The 20,569-nt window shown below is 34.3% G+C and overlaps 1 protein-coding gene across 9 annotated transcripts in view; it reads left to right on the top strand.

The window, feature by feature from the left end:
• ATP8A (ATPase phospholipid transporting 8A1) overlaps positions 1-20,569 on the top strand; it is a 187,280-nt gene that overhangs the window by 125,254 nt on the left and 41,457 nt on the right. For all 9 annotated transcript variants that reach the window (XM_072540155.1, XM_072540150.1, XM_072540156.1 and 6 more), the window contains 6 exons: positions 3,175-3,372; positions 3,477-3,688; positions 3,743-4,139; positions 7,583-7,701; positions 7,759-7,893; positions 10,160-10,258. In XM_072540155.1, coding sequence (XP_072396256.1) covers positions 3,175-3,372; positions 3,477-3,688; positions 3,743-4,139; positions 7,583-7,701; positions 7,759-7,893; positions 10,160-10,258 — 1,160 coding nt within the window. The remainder of the gene's footprint in view (positions 1-3,174; positions 3,373-3,476; positions 3,689-3,742; positions 4,140-7,582; positions 7,702-7,758; positions 7,894-10,159; positions 10,259-20,569) is intronic.

Below are 20,569 nucleotides of genomic sequence, written 5' to 3'. Positions count from 1 at the left end.
CGTTCTGAAGTGCCTTTAAAATCAGTTATGTGTTCTTAGATACATTCAAAATCAATTGCTATAACTTTTGGAATCAGTCACACGGTCCTAAGTATCTTTATAATCAGTTACACGTATTTAGCTGCTTTATAATTTGTTAAATACGATTAATTACCTTTGGAAAAGAAGTCAGATGTTCTGCGGTAACATTAAAATCCAGTTTTAAAATCAGTCACACGTTTTAAAGTATCTTTAATAATTATAATTGTACATCCCGAGCTGTTTTAAAATGTGTTATACATTCTGAAGTATCTTTAAAATCAGTTGTATGTTCATAGATACATTCAAAATTAGTTCGTATGACTTTTGGAATCAGCTGCACGTTCTTAAGTATCTTTATAAATCAGTTATACGTCTTGGGCTGCTTTTAAAATTTATTATATAATTTTACTTACCTTTGAAAGCAGTCATATGTTCTGCGGTAACAGTAAAATCTAATTTTAAAATTAGTCACACGTTTTTAAGTTACTTTAAAACCATTTTACGGTATGTTCCAAGCCATTTTAAACAATATGTTATGACATTCTGAAGTTTCATTAAAATATCAAAACACAAGAAGTGTCATGTGTTCTTAGAGCCACAAAAACTTATTTGCTATACTTTTTGAATCAGTCGGGCATTCTTAAGTATCTTTATAATCAGTTATACGTATTTAGCTGCTTTCAAAATTTATTCTTCTTCGTCTAGCCATTCACGTCCACATCTGAACATAAGCCTCTTCAAGTCTTCCTTTCCATTGTTTTTTATTGTACGCTACTTGTAGCCAATTTTTCCCGGCAGTCCTTTTCAGATCATCTGTCCATCTCATAGGAGGTCTGCCTCTGGGTCTTTTGTGTTGGTATGGTCTCCAGGTTAAAATTGATCTGTGCCATTTGTTTAGATCGCTCCTAGCTACATGTCCAGCGTATTCCCATTTCAACTTTAATGATTTTTGCACCACATCGGTGACTTTGGTTTTCTGTCTTATCCATGTGTTTGTTTTCTTGTCCTTAAGTGATATACCTAGCATTGCTCTTTCCATCGCGTGTTGAGTGACTCTAAGTATATTCATATTCTTTTTTGTGATTGTCCATGTTTGTGCCGCATAAATTAATATCGGAATAATGCATGCATCAAAAACTTTAGATCTAAGATGTAATTGAATTTGTTGATTTCTGAGTATATAGTTCAGTTTACCGAATGCTGCCCAAGCTAACTTTCTTCTTCTTTTTATTTCTTCAGTTTGAATTTCCCTATTTAGTATTATTTTTTGTCCTAAGTATATATATTCTTCAACTTTTTCTATAACTTTATCGTTTATTATTGTCACGGTGTCTTCGGAGTGCATGACTTTTGTTTTGTTTAAATTCATTTTCAGTCATATTTTAGAAGATTCGGTATGTAGTTCTAAAAGCATGGTTTGCATTTCTTGTAGGTCAGTAGCTATCAGGATTATGTCATCTGCAAATCGTAGATTACTGAGGTAGCGGCCATTGATGTTTATTCCCTTATATTTCCAATTTAGGTTTTTAAAAACGTCCTCCAAAACTAAGGTGAACAGTTTGGGTGATAAAGTATCTCCGTTTGACTCCCCTGTTTAATGGTACAGGGTTCGTGTGTTCATTTTCATTTAGGTAGTATGTAGCTGTAGCTTGGTTCATAGTTTCTTTTATTAAGTTAATATATCTGCTATCTATTCTACAATTTTGCATTGCGTTTATCACGGCCGTGTGTTCTATGGTATCGAAAGCTTTTTCGTAGTCTACAAATGCTAGGAAAACTGGAAACTTGTATTCGTTACATTTTTCTAATAATATTTTTGTGGTTAACAAAGTTTTGTGATCGGAAGTTGAATAGCCTTTTCTAAAACCTGCCTGTTCATATGGTTGGTATTCGTCTAATTTCCTTGTTAGTCGAGTAGTTATGACTTTGGTGAGTATTTTAAACAGGTGTGACAGTAGGCTGATGGGTCTGTAGTTTTCCAATTTTCGACTATCACCTTTCTTGTGTAATAAGATTACTTAGAGTTGTTCCAGCTCTTAGGGACTTTGCCCTGATGTAAACAACTGTCCACAAGCTTAGTTACAATTGCAATTAGTTCCTTACCTCCTTCTAATATCATATCTGTGGTAATATTATCTTCTCCTGCAGCTTTATTTCTCTTCTTATTTTCCAATGCTGTAGTTACCTCTGAAATTGTTACTTTTGGCATTATTTCTGATCCAACATTTTTTATTAATTTCCGTGCTGGTCTCATCTCATCATCTTGTTGATGTGTTCTGTAAAGTTCTGTGTAAAATTCTTCTATTGGTGTCAGTATGTTTTCTCTAGTTGTGATTTCATTTTCGTCTTTTCCCATTAATGATATCATCTGACGTCGTCCTAGTGTCGGTCTGAGGCATTTCATACTACCATGAACAAATTCCCCTTCGTTGGCTCAGTGAAGATGTTCATTCAGTTGTAATGAAAACACCAAATAATAGTAGCAGAGTTTATTGATGAGACGTACACTATGGGTGTTGACCCGGGATTACTTTGAGTAGAGACTGATGAAGTTGATCGTTGAAGACTATCAAGTTTGTTGAGTGAATATTGATTGAATGCTTCTCTAGGCAAGAGATCTTAGTTTTATATAAGTTTTAATTGGGTCAATATTTTCGCGGACCTCGCGTGATATGTGTATCTAATTTATGTAAATTGTTTAACTTTGTCAGCACTTTTGACTGATGTCCAAATTATATTATTGATAATTGACAAAATTTGTTATATACTCTTAATTATATTTAAAATCATTCATATGTTATGCGGTACCCTTAAAATCAGTCACATGTTTTTAAGTACCTTTAAAATCAACCATATCTTCAGTTAAGCGTCCCTAATCAGTTACACGTTGTTAAGGATCTTTAAAATTAGTTATACGTCTCTAGAGTAGATTGTAAAATCAGTCATATGTTTTTAGATAATTTTAAAATCATAATTTTGTGGGAGCTATTAAAATGTATCATACATCCTTATACACTTTTAAAATCAATCATGTTCTTAGACTAAATCGGTCTCTAGCTGCTTATAAAATCAGTCACACATTGTTGGATGCCTTCAAAATATTTATTTTTACACTTTTACAGTTATTTTTTCACTTTTTATTTTTGTTTTTAGAAAAGTAGGGAAGCAATTCTACGACATTGCGAAGACATCGGAGTAAATTTGGAAAAACAAAACGAGCTGGCACTGATAATTGACGGAAAAACATTGACGTATTGTTTGACGTGTGAATTAAGGAACGATTTCCTCAGATTGTGTGTTTCCTGCAAAGTCGTGATCTGCTGTAGGGTGTCGCCGATGCAGAAAGCCGAAGTAAGTATCAAAATTATTTTTTAACTAACATCCTACCAGTATTCTGGCTTTTGGCAGATTATCTCAATAATTTTTCGTACATAGAGGGTTTATTTGATTTCTAGGTAGTGGAATATGTTACTAAATATACGAAGACGGTTACACTCGCCATTGGCGACGGCGCCAACGACGTAGCTATGATCCAGAAGGCGCACGTTGGTGTGGGAATATCAGGAGTAGAAGGTCTTCAAGCTGCTTGCGCTTCAGACTACAGTATAGCGCAATTCAGGTTCCTGTTAAGATTATTGTTGGTACACGGGGCTTGGAACTACTCAAGGTACAAATCTATAGCGGTCAAAACATTTTAAAACTTACTTATAATTGTTTCCAGAATGTGTAAAATCATCCTGTATAGTTTTTACAAGAACATTTGTCTCTACGTCATCGAACTGTGGTTTGCAATCTACTCAGGTTGGTCCGGGCAGATCCTTTTCGAGCGGTGGACCATCGGTCTCTACAACGTCATATTCACAGCGCTACCTCCTCTAGCTATGGGTTTGTTCGACAAACCTTGTAGCTCTGATAAGATGATGCAGTTCCCGAAGCTCTACAAACCTTCCCAAAGCGGAGAGCTGTTCAACATTAAGGTTTTTTGGGTGTGGATTATAAACGGAATGGTACATTCGGCTCTTTTGTTCTGGCTGCCTTTACTGGCTTACCAACATGACATTTTGTGGCTAAATGGACACGACGGAGGATATTTGGTTCTCGGGAATTGTGTATATACGGTAGGTTCGATTTTTCAACATCATCTTCATTATTTTAACACATTTGTTACAACTTTTACTCGTAGTTTTCAGATCAAGCTTTTTTTTTTAATCTTAAAGTTTCTAGTGTATAAAGTATCAACAGTAATATTCAGTAAAGATTGCGACAGGTTCCATTTTGTAAAATTATTTTTAATATCATATGGCAAGTAATACATGAGTTTATGACGATGACATCTGCCAAAAACTGTGACAGATGTCATCGTCGTTTTTTAAACGATGATTTGTGACTCGTGTTATACATCTTTTGTAAGCTTTTGTCCCATTAAGTATGTTTCCAGATATAATAAAGGGACGTTGTCATACTGTTAGTCAATTTTAGATAATTTCTACAGCTCAATTTCTGCAATTTGTGGAAATGGCGCGGCAGAATCACACAAAAATATAGGAAACATACTGACACAAACAGTTTCAAATGAGGTATCACATATTACCATATAGTACTTGATATATGATTATATTTAGAATTATCTTACAAAATGACGGAAACTCGCCATTTTGGAAAGTATAAATAGTGGAAAGGCGCCATTTTTCAATATCCAAAATTACTCATTTTCTTCATTTTGTAAGGTTTTGTAAAGTTATCCAAGCTTTATGATTCAGAATATAGACCAGCCTAATCAAATTTTTGGCGAAATTTCAATGTATTTTTAGCTAACTTGTTACAAAACGAGTCACTTTCAAAAGATTACATTTATGATATAATATTTTCATCTGGAAAATGAGTATCCCAAATATCCCAAAGCAGTACAGTAATTAATTAATTAAATTACTTGGCTCGAGTATGATTTAAAAAGAAAAGGAGCCAATATGTGAAATATTTGATAAGCGGTAAATTTCCACTGCTATATTGGTCCCACTACTGCTGAATAAATTATAATAACCCCAACCGCAAATGTTAGCTTAAATTTGAACAATACTGTGTAAGTATGTGTTCTATATAGGAATAAAACTTAGTAATAGAACCTTCTGGATGGTGCAGCAATTAAATAACCGAACTGGTTCTACAAAAATACCCTCAAGGTCACATTTCACCTTAAAAAATAAAAAGTTCACAGGATGTTAGGTCAGGCGAATACGGTGAATGGCCCAACTGACCATTTATGACCATGCGCAACAATTTAATAGTTTTCTGAACGTTTTCATCTGTTTTCGATATGTTGAGAATCGTAAAAGTTGTATATAGGAATAAAAATTAGTAATATAACCTTCTGGACGATGCAACTATTAAATAACCGAACCAGTCATTCTAGATTCTTTTCGTTCTGGAGTGAAAAGCTATTAGTATCATTTTTGCGCAAGCTTTATGCATGTTCAATGCAAAATCTGACGGATATTTTATCTTTGTTAATTCCCGAGACTTCAGCAAAAGCTAGGAGACACATGTGACGATTTTTTTGCAACAATTAACTACTTTCTTGAACTTATTCATCCTTTTTCGACGTGTTAAGGATCGTACAAGTTGTATATAGGAATAAAAATGAGTAAAAGACCCTTCTGGGAGGTGTGACAATTAAATAACCGAACAAAATCTTACAAATGTTACTGGTGTTACAAAAATACCGTTAAGGTCACATTTTACCTTAGAAAAAAAATTCACAGGATGCTAGGTCAGGCGAATACGGTGGATGGTCCAGTCATTCTCGATTTCCTTGGTTCTGGGGTAAAAAGCTGTTGGTGCTATTTTTGCGCAAACTTTCTGCTTGTTAAATGCAGAATCTGAGGAACATTTTCTTTATTAATTCCTTAGAATTCATCAAAAGCTCGGCTACAATTTTTGCGCAACAATTTACTAATTCTCTGGACATTCTCGTCTGTTTTCCATGTTTTGGGGAACGTACAAGACACATATCGTCCTCGGTCTCTTCACATTCCCCCTTGAACCCATTCAAAAACTTGTGTTAGCGATAAAAATTCACTTTTACTTTTTATAACATTTCCTTTAACATGATTTGAGCTTCTCTAACGGGTTTCACAGTTTCATAAAAAACTCGAGGTTAACTCATTTGCTATATCTGAACTATCTGCATTTCTTCGACGAGACTCTAGAAGGACGTGAATTTGTGATTGCTACAACGAGACTGAGCGACTTAGAGCCGTACCCATCGTGCTCAGGTTTGAAAAAACTTCAACCGGCATGAAACATCAAAATCTGTCAGCGCCAGTCTGGTCAATTAGTTATCACACTTCGTACACCTTGAGAAAATGTGAAGAGAGTCAATTTGGGTAAAACAGTTTATATTTTTCCGAATTGAAAATATAATATGAACCGCCTCTTCAGTAAAATTATTGATTTCTTCAGGATATGGCTAGGACTCATTGCATTGTAGTGGTAAAGAAATAAACGGAAATTTTCAATTCAATTTTTTTTATGAACTTCATTCCAAAAGGGAATTCTTCCCTGACTTGAGATATCTAGCAAGACCTTTATGAAAAACGATAGTACGCAACAGAAATATCTCTAGGTACCTCGCAAAAGAAATGTGTTCTTAGTGTCTTGCAATACGGATGTTAGATTTGGTCTTCACAAGCAGCAACGATGGAACAGATTGTAAGCATTTGAAATGTGCTATTATCGTTGAATTCGGAAGATATTGAGGTGGACACACACTATTCACGAGAAGGTTCTTAGAATGATGGATATGGAGACGGAACTGCTATATACAATTAAAAGAAGAAAATGTTATATCGTCATAAGACCTAAATATTATCTACTGTGACTCATTCCCTAGGATAAAGTCACATGAATACGACGAATTGGGCGTAAGACACTACTTTGGTTACAAAATAGAAATCAATGGACGAGTCTTCAGCTGAAAAATCTGTATCGAGCGGCTGCTGATCGAGAAAATTCCATGATATTGTGACACAATGGTTGCTTACGTTCGAAAACAGACACATACACCACGAGAAAAAGCTTCTAAAAGTCAAGATCGTCTCGTGTAGTAAACTTTAAACGTTTTGAGGGTTCTTCCGTAGGTTGACACGTGATTGCAGTGGCAAATAACTTTTACTTTTAGACCGAAATCGTTACGCTTCGTCCAAAAAGTCAAATTGTGTAAGTCAGTCGATTAAGTCGTCATCCCGTATATTGTTGTTTAGATTTTATGTATATAATCTAGAGTCTAGACACACTTTTGCCACACATTATTAGTTATATAAGTGTAGAATCGTATTATGGTTGCATTTTTATACGCTGAGATAATATTGCATGTATTTGACTATCAGTCCTAAAGACTAAACATTATAACGATTTATGTAGTGTTCAGATTAAATGTATTATGAAAATGATGTAGTGACCTCTTGTTCTGGTCGCTATTTCGCAAATCTACCATTATAGCATCAAATTTAATGATCTTTTTATAAGAAGCTACATACATATCAACTTTTGTTTTTGGTTTCAGTACGTCGTGATCACAGTTTGTCTAAAAGCGGGACTTGTGACGAACTCCTGGACGTGGTTGACCCATTGCGCGATATGGGGATCTATAGTGTTATGGTTTTTCTTTATTATTGTCTACAGGTATGTACTGATATAATTCTAATTTGCGATGGTGCTTAATACATTTTTCATTTCTAGTTTGTTTTGGCCTACCATACCTTTTGGGTCAGTTATGTCGGGGATGTACACCATGGTGTTTTCTTCGACTCTGTTCTGGTTAGGCCTATTTGTTGTGCCAATTGTTACTGCGTTGCCTGATTTTACTATTAAAATGTAAGTATACACAATATAAAATTAGTTATTATATTCATTCATCGCAATATTTACCCACAGTTGTAATATCGGAAAAAACATTTAAAGGTATTATCACTTTTAAGAAAAAAGATTTTTATGGAGTATATGATCTTCTTTAGGCGTTTATATTATAAGTATTTACGTCATAGAGGAAGAGGTACAAATTTTCTCTGAGAACTGAGGTACGTCCTATATCGCCGACCTTCACGACGTGATGGAATTTAAAAAGAAATTGCGTTATAGTATTCTGATACAAGACTGAATATTTTAAGAGCAGAAACAGCATTTCAATTTTTTTTGCATGTAAGACAACTACAAAATGTGTCGAGTGTTTGTAATATTTGAATTGGTGTCCATTCGGACACATATCCAGTTTCCAAGAAAATATCTTTGATCGGAGTTAACGTATTAACGTTTGAGCTGTAGTTCATTCTAGAAATTAGTCAATAAGTTCATTTTTTCGTTCTGATAGACGTATTTCTATCTATAGATGCTCTGATGATCAAGATAGCAAGAGAGCAATGTAGATTACTTGTTACTCTTACGTTAACATCTTACCACGGACGTACATTTGTATATGACATATATAACCTCCTGCAGCTGAAAATGATGTGAGAACGATTAGTCCTCCAAACGCTAATAATAAGAGCCCAAAATGGCTTGTCCATTTTGCTGTAGTCATCGCCGAATTTCACTGGGGTGATAGAGCTGCATTCGAGTATTCTGACACAAGAATAAATATTTTAACGGCAGAAAAAGCAACCTAGTTTTTTTGCATACCAGTCAGCTTCAAAATGTGTTAAAATGTTCATAATATTTGAATTTGTGTCCATTCGGACAAATATCCAGTTTCCAAGAGAATATATTTAATCTCAGCTGAGATATTAACGTTTGAGCTGCAGTTCATTCTTGGAATTAGTCAATAAGTTAATTTTTTCGTTCTAAGTAGGCAAAAGTTTTGTAGGTACTCGATTTTCATAGACAAGCAACTCTGCGACGGTGATATGTGCACAAATCCTTCGCGTGTGTTTCCGTTTGGGCACAAATACAGTTTACAAGAGAATATTTTTGATTTCAGTTAAAATATTAATGTTTAATTAATTTATGGGCTGAAAGGATGAGCTAGTATGTGAATTTTTTGTTCTTTTGGACATTTTTCTGTAGATAAATGCACTAGTGGGCGATTTTTTCAGCTTAACATACGAACAGGCAAAAGTTTTGGAGGAGCTCGATTTTTATAGCCTTTCAGAAGGTCCGTTTGTAAACGGACTTAAATTAATGTAAGGGTGAATCAATATATTTATTTTTTTGTTCTGTTGGACATATTTCTGTTTATAAATGAACTGGTGGGCGATTTGTTCAGGCTAACATACGAGCACACAAAAGTTTTGGAGGTGTTCGATTTTATAGCCTTCCGGAAGGTGCCGTATGCTCAAATCCTTCACATGTGTGTCCGTTTGGGCACATATGCAGGATGTTTTTGATTTCAGTTAAAATATTTATGTTTATTTAATTCGTGGCCTGAAATTAATGTACGAATGTGTCAATATGTTCATTTTTTCATTCTGGTAGATGACTTGGTCAGCAGTGCATCACTGGTGGGTTATTTTCTCAACGTGACATTAGAGCAGGCAACATTTTTGGTAGTCCACGATTGTTGTAGGGTGCTAAATCTCTTTGAAGTTCATACATATCTTCAAAGGTTGATATTTAGATGCATGTATACAATTGCTAAATCATATTTACACAAAAATGTTATTGATTTGATGTAAACATTTTCTATTTTCATACATAAAAATAAAATAAAAGGACTGAAATCAAATTTCCTCTCAGAAAACTTGTACTACGTGACTACCGATTACTTCAATACAACTTGTTGGTCGCTTAAGCCATGACTTTCATTCACAAAACGATAATATCAGCATGTTCTTAAATTCTGATCGATAGATAATTGCAAATTGCAAGTATGTATTGTTTGGAGGTAAACAGTACATTTTTTGTGGAAATAAACATAAAAATCCATTGGACTAAAGTACGGACGGTCAGGTGGCTAGGGGGCTACCTCCAACGACCTCTTAGTCCAAATAAACAAGTTTTACAGCACTTGTACAACATATAACACACGCGATAAAGCAATGTATGGCGACAAACAATACGCGAATATTGCTATCAAAAATATGTAAATTTTTTATAAATATTTGTTTTCGAGTAAATATAAAGTCTATGATATTTCTATTTATTGCAGTATCCACGGAACCATTTTTAAATCTCTGACGGATCTCATACGGGAGAGCGAGATCAAGAAAAGCGACCCGGAAGTGTACAGGGGCGAGCCGAAAAATTCGTAAGTATTCCCATTGTATTACTGTAGTTACATTTTGAACTGAGTGACGAACAGTTTTTGAATGTGTGTCTCGTTCGAAGCATGCGCAATGTTGGCGCTTACGTAACGTTGATATGTTTAATTCATCTTGGTGTACCGAAGAAACGCTTTCAATTACATATCGAAACGAATCATCTCACCGAGCAGTAGATTGTAAAATGCATTTTGATGACTAAACTGGCTGTAGTTTTGGTCACTATTTAAATTTAAGTAAAGCAAGTTATAGTGCCGCTAAGATGAAATACATCAAGAAATACGTGGGATGTGCAAAATATTAAATCATTTTGCGAACTGATACAAAACCCTTATTTGCTAAAAACAGATGGAAAATAAATTCAAACGAAGATGTTGGACATGCTGTCTAAAGATAGCATATGGACAGGAGTTAAACTAATGTATTTGCTACAAAGGCTACTTTGGAAGGGGACATCACATCTACATAATTTCGAATACTAATACTACTAGGGCTGATTGATATGTTTTCAAACAGAGAAAGCTTAGAGCGCATACGGAAACATATGGAATTTGAGATAACTAAGGAGAAAAAGAATTAAAAAGAAATAAATGTTCAGCACCAACTATATTTATAAGAAAAATGATAAAAGATGAAGAGGGGTCGAGACTGTAACGTCAATACGTTGATAATACACTTAAAGCAGTGTTCTGATTTTAAGGCTATTGTTTTGTCAGTACTAAATCTGGCAACGTCGCAAATTTATATTTTTAACATAAAATAGACCGCTGAACGACTACATAATTAACAGAATTTCACAATTATTACTAGAATTACACAAATGCATTTGGGATTGATAGTTTGGTTGTGATATTAGCGCGAGATAATAAAAAAGAGAGAAGTTCTGTTGCCATATTTACCAAAATATAATAAATTGTATGTATTATCCACAGTTTTCTCACAATGCGACATTACCTTTTATTTTGTAACGAAAAAATTCAAAGATTTACAAAAATAAAAGTATTTTTTTACGTTCTGCCCAAAAATTCCCTCTATTTCTATACGGCGTCCTACGTAACTTTTTCTTTTGGCTCGATGCATTTTGTTCTTCTCGATGAAGTGAACAGCAGTGTCACCTATCGTGTTGATATTCTATAGACTAAGAGCTATATATTAAGGCATATGGATCAAATCCTGAAAACTCTTGAAAAGTGAGGTTATGTTAATTGAACTGATAAAGCTTTTGAGAAATTGAGTTTGATTCATAAGATAAAAGTGGTCATGAACTCAGACCGGTCTAAAAAAAACTCAATTTGTGTTGTTTTAACTGGTTAAATATGTGATAAAGGCAAAAGTAGTCGACAGAGTAAGGAAACGGAAAATAATTGAAAACAAAATTAGCGAAAATGGTAATTAAGTAGAGAAACGAGACGTATAGAAAAAAATATGTTGCGCCGTGTGATGATGATGATGAAGACTCTTACTGCTGACTGATGACTCCAATAAACAATACTATACAGAAAGCAGAACAACAACACAATTCATAATTTAATCAATTAATTAAAGTAGTAAACAATGATATAATATATATGATAATTGTAGATAATAAAAAAAATTGATTGGCATAACTCATAAATTATTATTAATTTAGAAGAAGCGCGTTTACACGTCTTTGTAGTGGTGTTGTTGGCACAAAGATGAAGACAACGTCGAAACTCTTCGTAGTGTTGCATGGATGTAGGAAAATTAACTCTCTTCGCAAAGTGTTGCTAACTTCTGCATCCTACATAGAGACAATATTCTGTTACCTAGATGTGGTCGTTCTGGGGTCGTTTCGAATGAAAAGCGCACCGTAATACATTAAAATTGCCATCTAAAGCTTTTTGTACAAAATTACATGTACATTTCCTTAAGAAATTGACATTTTAAAGCTTTTATTTCAAGTGTTTGGAGGTAAAATTAATGATTTCCCGAAAACGTGTGGTAAATTAGATAATTGGTTCTCGGATTTGACAAACCCATGAGTATGCCAATTTTGACTTGGGAATTTTAAAGCAGATAATGAAGATGACCACTAAATAAGTAATTAAAACAGATAACTAAATAAGGCTATGTTAAAATATCAAGAATATTAAAAATAAAATATTTAAGTAAGCCCTAAATACTTTTCCAAACACACGTCTTAACCATCCGTCTACGTTCAAACTTTGTCTGTGCTCTAAGAACGAGAACAGAAATTATTCTTGATGTACCATACCCAATTTTGAGAGTATATCGAGGAGCCTGACCCAAGTTTTCATCGAAAAATCGTCTTCAGGGATGAGACCAACAAAAAGTTATTGTTTGGTGTGAATTCACAGGCCGTCACCGTTAACGGCTATCACAAACCATGCCATCTGTCAAATTCAGACTGATTTATGCGCCAGAGTCATGGAAAATTGAACATTTCATTGTTTTATTTAAATTTACAGATAGAAATCGCTTAATTAAAGTCCCTATAAGTGTTGTCGACCGTTTCAGACTAATATGACATTATTCTAAAAAAAAAATCAAATTTGCCTCCTAGATTTTTCAAAATGCATTACCTTTTTACTGCCAAGCACGTTACACTGGGTTTTTCAAATTGAAAGTGTTTCTTAGCAAGAACAACTCACAGAAATGTAACAGTATTTCATCAAAACTTTTTCAAAACATGTATTTATCATTTACGCATTAATTCAGCCTGTGCGACTAATACAATCTTTTCAAAATTTTCGTGAATTTTCAATAAAAATGTATACTAATACTTCTACTAGTTTTATTAGCGTCATTTTCAAACAAAAACTATACATTTAAAATCTGTGTTATTGTAGTCGTTTATACCGTAAAAAAATATAATAAAAATCGATTTGATGTAGATATTGAACTCAAAATACATGACACATTTTTTTGAAACAGAAACATTGGTTTAGTAACGTTGTTTTGGTCAAAAGAGTTTAAACGATAAAAAAATAACAAAAATGCTAAAAAGTTTATTACGATTTATGTTACAAGATATTAAAAAAGGCACCGCTGGTCTAAAAAATTTGAACGCTTTGAACTATTTTGTGAGTATCATTTTCTTCTTTTTGGACTGCTGTATTCGCTTAGTGATTGCATTCGGTTGTTTATGTTTATCATTCTCTCAGGTTTTTAAGCCACCATGCTTTTTTTCCTGGACGTATTTTCCGAATATTTTTCCTTGCTCCATAGTTGCTTTTTCTTCTCTACGGTGTCTTTATCACTTTTCGTTATAATAAATACCGCACCCCGAAAGCGAGTTCTTTAAACATGGTGTCTGTTGTGTAACATTTCAGATTGAGATTTATATCGTTCCTACACAGATTTTTCTTGTACTTAAAGAAACTCATTCTTGCTTGTACAATGCGAAGGCATATTTCTGAAGATTGGATCCCACTTGCTATTTATTTTGCAGCTCTATCTAACTTACTCTGAAGTAAGTTATCTTGGTATATCCTGAAAGTGAGTGTCCGTTATCGTTGTATGGAGCTATCGATCATTTTGGTTGTAGATATTACCCTACATTTACTTTTCTTGATATTTAACGCGCATACTGCCACTAAGGGCCTTGTTATACGAGCGCTAACGTCGCTGCGTTAGCAGCGCCACATTAGCGACGGCCCAACCGGATAATGGCACTACCAAGGAATAAATTCTACGAACGACATTGCCGATTGAAGTTTTCGTTTTATCCCGACGTAGCGCTGACAAAGAGGACAAAGTGATCTCAACGCGAGGCAACTACAGTCACGTATAACTTGGAAATTGTTCGCCCTGTTTTCCGAGTCATCAACGCCACGGTGTTATTAGACGCTAATAGCTAATAGCCTTTTTGTCTCTGGAAACCATCTGCTTTACACCAGTCGTACCGCAGCCGATTGGCTTATTGTACATTTTCTATGATTATGATTCAATACAAGTTCTCGGAAGTTCGACAAATTTGCTACATACAAGATCTGCGCTAATAACCGATGAACCTTTTATTTGGCTATTGCATACACAGGGTTCTTACATTAAGGCGACACAGCAACAGTACCATCTGCACTTTGAATAGAAATCAGGCAACTTCTCCACTTTGCCGTGAATCTTCTATGTAAGAGGATGTTACACCTCAGCAGTCGAATAGCTGTGCCATGTTCTCTATTGATTCACGAGTGTTTATTGGGTTATACCTTATTTACATCTGTGCTATTGTTCTGTATACCCAGAGGGCGTTCCTTATCAGCTATCAGGACGCGCTATGTCGGGGACAAAAACTTACCTATTACTGCAGAGCTCAGGCTTACAGGTTTAGACTAGCACAAATCTACTTATCCTAAGTTGATAATAGGGACTTCATTAATTTTTATTTCAATTGGGTTGCCCTGTAGTCTCTGATTTCCAGTACCAAAAAGTACAGGTTAAATACGAGCCGAGTTAAAACGAATCCTTGTCTTTTTGAGAACATACAATTGTTATATGATGCAACAGCCTGAAAGTACTAGACAGATGGGAGGAAGGAATCACTATTGGAGACAGAAAAATCATTAACTTGCTTTTCTTGTAAGATCCTCCTTCTTTTCTGTTTATGGTATCGAATGCACTTAGCTTTGTCTGTTTTAAAATACAGTTAGTTAAGCTTGAACCGTCTACGGATGAAATAGATGAACTATTTTTCTGGAAGCTACCTTACGGTGCTAAAGATTCTCCTGTGGGAACCTAACAGAATAGCAACTGATTTCTCTGAGTTCTGGGTTATCTATTTTTGTCTCCGTGTCCATTTTATTCATACGAGTTGAAACGAGATGCTGTCAGTCTATGTCACGTATCCCATGGACACGATGGTTAGTAGTTGTAGCACAAAACTCACCATAATGGTAGCGTAGTAATGGGATTGTGAATCACCTATAACTGGTTTTATAAACTCACTGTTTATTATCGCATTTATTGTTGTTGCTGTATACATGTCTTTGATTATTATAATTGATCTGTCTCTCTACGATACATCAATTCGACCAGATGCTTTCACCTTTATCACATCCAGCCCTGGCATACTACCAGATTATTATGTACACACGTCACATGTCTTTTCAATTTGTTTTAATTTTAAAATTTGATCTCGTCAGCTTGAGCTCGATCAAATGTAAATCTAGTTATTACAATCCGTTCATTTATCTTCTTCTTCTTCTTTTTATGTAGACATGACTGTCTGTTTTTCAATGTGCCTCCAGTAAGTTGTCGTTCCATCGTTTTCGTGGTCTTCCTACTGATTGTCTTCCTATTGGGGAACCGTTTCTTGCCGTCTTTACTACTCTATTTGTTGTCATTCGGCTTTTATGATCGCTCCATTCTACTCTTCTATTTTGTACCTAGTTCTTTATGTTCTTCACCTTGCATCTACGTCGTATATCTGTACTTCTAGCCCTGTCCCATAGTGTCACCATCAATTTTTCAAAGTGTTTTCATCTCTGCTGCTTCTAACATTCTTTTTGTCCTCTCTGTGTTAGGTCGTGTTTCTGCCGCGTATGTCATTATTGGTCTGATGACTGTTTTGTAAATTCTGCCTTTTATTTCCTTCCCGATATTTTTATTTTTCCAGCAGGCAGCCTGCGGCTCTCTTTGATTTATTTACTTAAACTTCGACCTCAGTTTCGAGCTTTCCGTAGCTACATAATGTGATGCCTAGATATTTAAACTCCATCACTTGTTCAGTAAATTTGCTGTTTGTTTTTGTCGAAATTAACATGTTAAATTTTCTGGCAGTTATATTAAATTGGTGCAGCATACGTTGCAAATCATCTTGTCTATGAGAGAGTAGTATTGCGTCTTCTGCAGAATGTTGAAAGTTGTTTTTCTCCCATTTGGTATCCTTTTTTAGTTCTTACTTTTTTTATTATTTCATCCATAATCAGGTTGAACAATAGAGAACTCAGGGAATCTCCCTGTCTTATCCCATTGCCAGCTTCAATAGGGTCGGTTATTTCTTCTTCTACTTTTACTTTTAGTGTGTTGTTTTGGTAGATATTTTCGATCGTTTTGATTATTCCTAGAGGTATCTTTCTTGCGTACAATAAGTGGATAATGTCCTTTACTTTGACCCGGTCAAATGCCTTCTTAAGGTGCACGAAACATAGATATGCCGGTTTGTTTTATTCTAATGATTTCTCTTGCACTTGCCTCATTATAAATATAGCGTCGGTGCATGATCTTCCCGACCTAAAACCTTGTTGTTCTTCTGCTAGTGTGATAATTTCGTTCAGTTTATTTGTTATCACTTACTTGAGGAATTCTGCTTTGTTCTATTATTACTTTTTGGATTAGTTTTCATAGCTGTTTGGTCAGATCTGGTCCTCCGTACTTTAGGAGTTTGTTCGGTATTCTATCCTCTCCTGGTGATTTTCTATTTTTTAATTTCCTGAATGCTTCCTTTACCTCTTCCTTCTGAATATTTATTTCTTGGTTTGTCGTCACCTGTGGTGTTGGTGGTTCATTATCGTCACCTGTACCAAATAGGGATCGAAAATAGTCTACCCATGTTTCCTTCTGAATATGTTTGAGAACCTCTGTGTTCAGTATTCTGTTTTTATTTATTTAACTAAAGTATTCGTTTCATTTCTGATTTGTTTAAAGTGGTTATATGCCTGTTGTCGTTCATTATACGATATAATATATATAATAAATTTATATTCCAGAGATATTTTGAGTAATCTATGAAAAAACTAAAAAAAAGCTCTTTAAGTAATTTCTGGTGTCCAGGTTGTATTGTTCGGCAATTAATATTAAATTGAATAACTACTGGGGGAAACTGAGGAAAAATAAGGCAGTTATATTGTACGACTGAGCTATAAAAAAACCTGTAATAGAAACTGTAGAGCAATAAATAATCATAAAAATATACCAATAAATCAATAAACAACAAACATAATCTTATTTAAAACGAATTTTCTTTTCTATCAATACTATATGTAATTTTAACGTAACTTTTTTTCATCAGTGATTGTTCTTGCGTATACTGTTCCTCTCTTTCATCGTGATGTTATTGTGTTGCGTTGATTTTGTGCACGTTCGACACTGCAATTTTAACTGATTGTATTCATCTCATTCAACGGCAAGCACCTGTGCTTTAAGAAGAATATACGTCATCGAGTGTTTTGACAAGCTTTTACGATCACGTGGTTCTTATCTGGGTTTATAATGGTATTCGTAGGATCGTGTTAAGTGTATAAAAATGTTAATTTAATTAATCTGTAAAAACGCTAGGTAATTTTTTTAGAACGTCTAAATTAATTTAGTTAATGTAATGTCACATATAGTTGCAAATTGATTTATATCCTAACATATTGCAATCCTCTGAACAAGGTTTTGTTTTCAAAACAATAAATTTGATACATACACGAGTCATCGTATTGCATAAAGAAACACACTCGTTTTTTTTATTGTTTAGTGGATTATTTTGGCACCGTTTATAAATTGAGATCGACCCATTTATTTAGAGTATAGTCTTTTAATATTTGCATCTTAGTTAACAGTTTAGTCATCGCTATGACAAATTTCATTCTACTTTCAAGTCTACTTATTTTGAGCTACCGATAAATTATTTTTTCCACGCTACTACAATCGATTTCGTATTATTTTTTCATTATCGATTGAGAAGAATGGACAAAGTTCATTAAAATTTTATATAGATTCATGAAAAAAAAAACCGCAACTGCGTCGAGTAAGACAAATTTATGACTGCAAGGTCGCGCAGTGTGGAGGGTAAACAATAAAAATGATTTGGTAATTTGTTCTCTAACTAAATACGAATTTTAAAAACGTAACTGATGAATTGATCATACGTCATGCGTTGCAAAGTGTGTTTTTTCGTATTTCAAATAATGATAGAGATCTTTGTTGAATCTTTTTGACTAAAGTGTGGAAGGGGTATTTATTACACACATATACAGTGTGTAAAAGCCAAATGGAATAAATTCATTATTTAGGTTACTGTACATATTTATAAAAAATCCCGAAACACGTCAAATTTAAATTATAACTTGACATTCTTTAACGTGAAAATGCAACCCCTACCTTCAACCCCCTTAGAATAACAGGTACAACCCAAAATTTTGAAAATAGGAAGTATAGGCTTGTGATATATCGTTTGAAAGGTCTTTTCATTCTCCATTCAAAAATGTTGTTGCTTTCAAGTTTATTAAGATTAATTAAGATAAAATAAATTAAAATCATGTGGTTACCGAAATTCGCTAAAATATACTCAAAACTTATTTCCCGTTTAGGTCTTGATAATGAGAAAGTGAACAAAAACCATAGCAATGTGGTTTTTAGATGGTAACCATTAAAAAACCTTAAAGAATTTCCGTGGCAACGTTATTTTAACACGCATTAGTAAATTGTTTTATATAAGTTGTCAGTATTTTAATTTAAGTAAAAAGTTCGTTCAATTCAATTCTGAAAAATGGTTAGATTAACGGAAATGCATAAAATAACAGTTTTACAAATGATTGGTTACGGAGATAACACCCGAACACAACAGGAAGTAACTCACCTATTTCATGAGAAATTTCCTAATTTACCGCCTATATCCCAAGGAACAATAAGTAAAATAAAGAAGCAGTTTCGCGAGTTTGGTCATGTAAGGCAGATAAAAAAAGCAGCTGCCAATGCACTGAGTGATGAACTCAAATTAGATGTGTTGCTTGAGTTTCAGGAAAATCCACATACATCGAGTAGACAGGCATCCACTACATTCAATGCTAGCCATACATCGATAGTAAACATATTAAAAGAAAATAAATTGCATCCCTATAAGATGATACCTACTCAGGAGCTCATGGAAGACGATTTTGATAGGAGAACTTTTTTTGTGAGCAAATGATGGACATGTTGGATAACAATATTATCCAATTAGAAGACGTTATGTTTTCTGATGAGTGTACTTTTTCACTTAACGGTCATGCTAATCGGCAAAATTGCCGCTACTGGGCTACGGAAAATCCTCACTGGATGAGAGAAGAACACACTCAATACCCTCAAAAGGTTAATGTTTGGGCAGGGATGTAGGAAACAATATCATTGGTCCCTTTTTCATTGAGGGCAACTTGAATGGCAACAATTATTTCTCACTACTTCAAAATGATGTCATTCCAACGTTGGCAAATTTATATCCTGATCTAGGAAACCCTCCAAGCGAAAAGTTCCAGCGAATACGATATGGTTTCAGCAGGATGGAGCACCACCACATTACCAACTTAATGTCCGGCAGTACCTCGATACAATATTTCCCAATCGGTGGATAGGGAGGCGAGGATCCATTGAATGGCCAGCGCGATCACCTGATCTTACATTATTAGATTTCTTTTTATGGGGATATGTGAAGAGCCATGTGTACAAAACTAAACCTTCTGATTTAAATTACTTAAAAGAACGAATAACGCTTGCGATTAGGTGGATCACGCCTGTTATGTTAAATAATGTTAGAAGACAATTTTATTTGAGATTAGGATGTTGCCAAGACGTTTGCGGTGAACATTTTGAACATCTACTTAATTAACATTCATAGTTCTTTTTCGTGTTCTACATTTTATTACGTTTTGCATTACATTTTAGTTTTTGATTGTATTGTAGCGAATTTCGGTAACCACATGATTTTAATTTATTTTATCTTAATTAATCTTAATAAACTTGAAAGCGACAACATTTTTGAATGGAGAATGAAAAGACCTTTCAAACGATATATCGCAAGCCTATACTTCCTATTTTAAAAATTGGGTGTTGTACCTGTCATTCTAAGGGGGTTGAAGGTAGGGGTTGCATTTTCACGTTAAAGAATGTCAAGTTATAATTTAAATTTGACGTGTTTCGGGATTTTTTATAAATATGTACAGTTACCTAAATAATAAATTTATTCCATTTGGCTTTTACACACTGTATACACCATTAAGCAAAATTGTATTTATTGGAGATTTGCAGTATTTTCAACGTTGTTGGAACATTCTACAGATAGGAGGTGTATATTTGCTATATCATCATCATTGAGACCTCTCAATGTTTGCAGCTCTTGCTTAGAGTTCTTTTGATTCGCTTATCACGGTGAATCATATCGCAATTTTCTTGTATATTGTCAGAGATTGTTGTATGACTTGGCTTTCGTTACAATTTTCATCCGCTTATTTCGATCTGTTCATAGATCCTTCCAGTTTTCTCACTGTTTTCCCATCTCCCTCTAGGTCTTTCCCTCGGTCTTTTAGTTTATGGCTTCTATCATCTTCTTAATCAATAGGTAATTTTTGCTTCTCTCT

This window comes from Diabrotica undecimpunctata, chromosome 8 (genome assembly GCF_040954645.1).
Source record: "Diabrotica undecimpunctata isolate CICGRU chromosome 8, icDiaUnde3, whole genome shotgun sequence".
NCBI lineage: Eukaryota > Metazoa > Arthropoda > Insecta > Coleoptera > Chrysomelidae > Diabrotica > Diabrotica undecimpunctata.
This window is presented reverse-complemented; position numbering and strand designations above follow the sequence as displayed.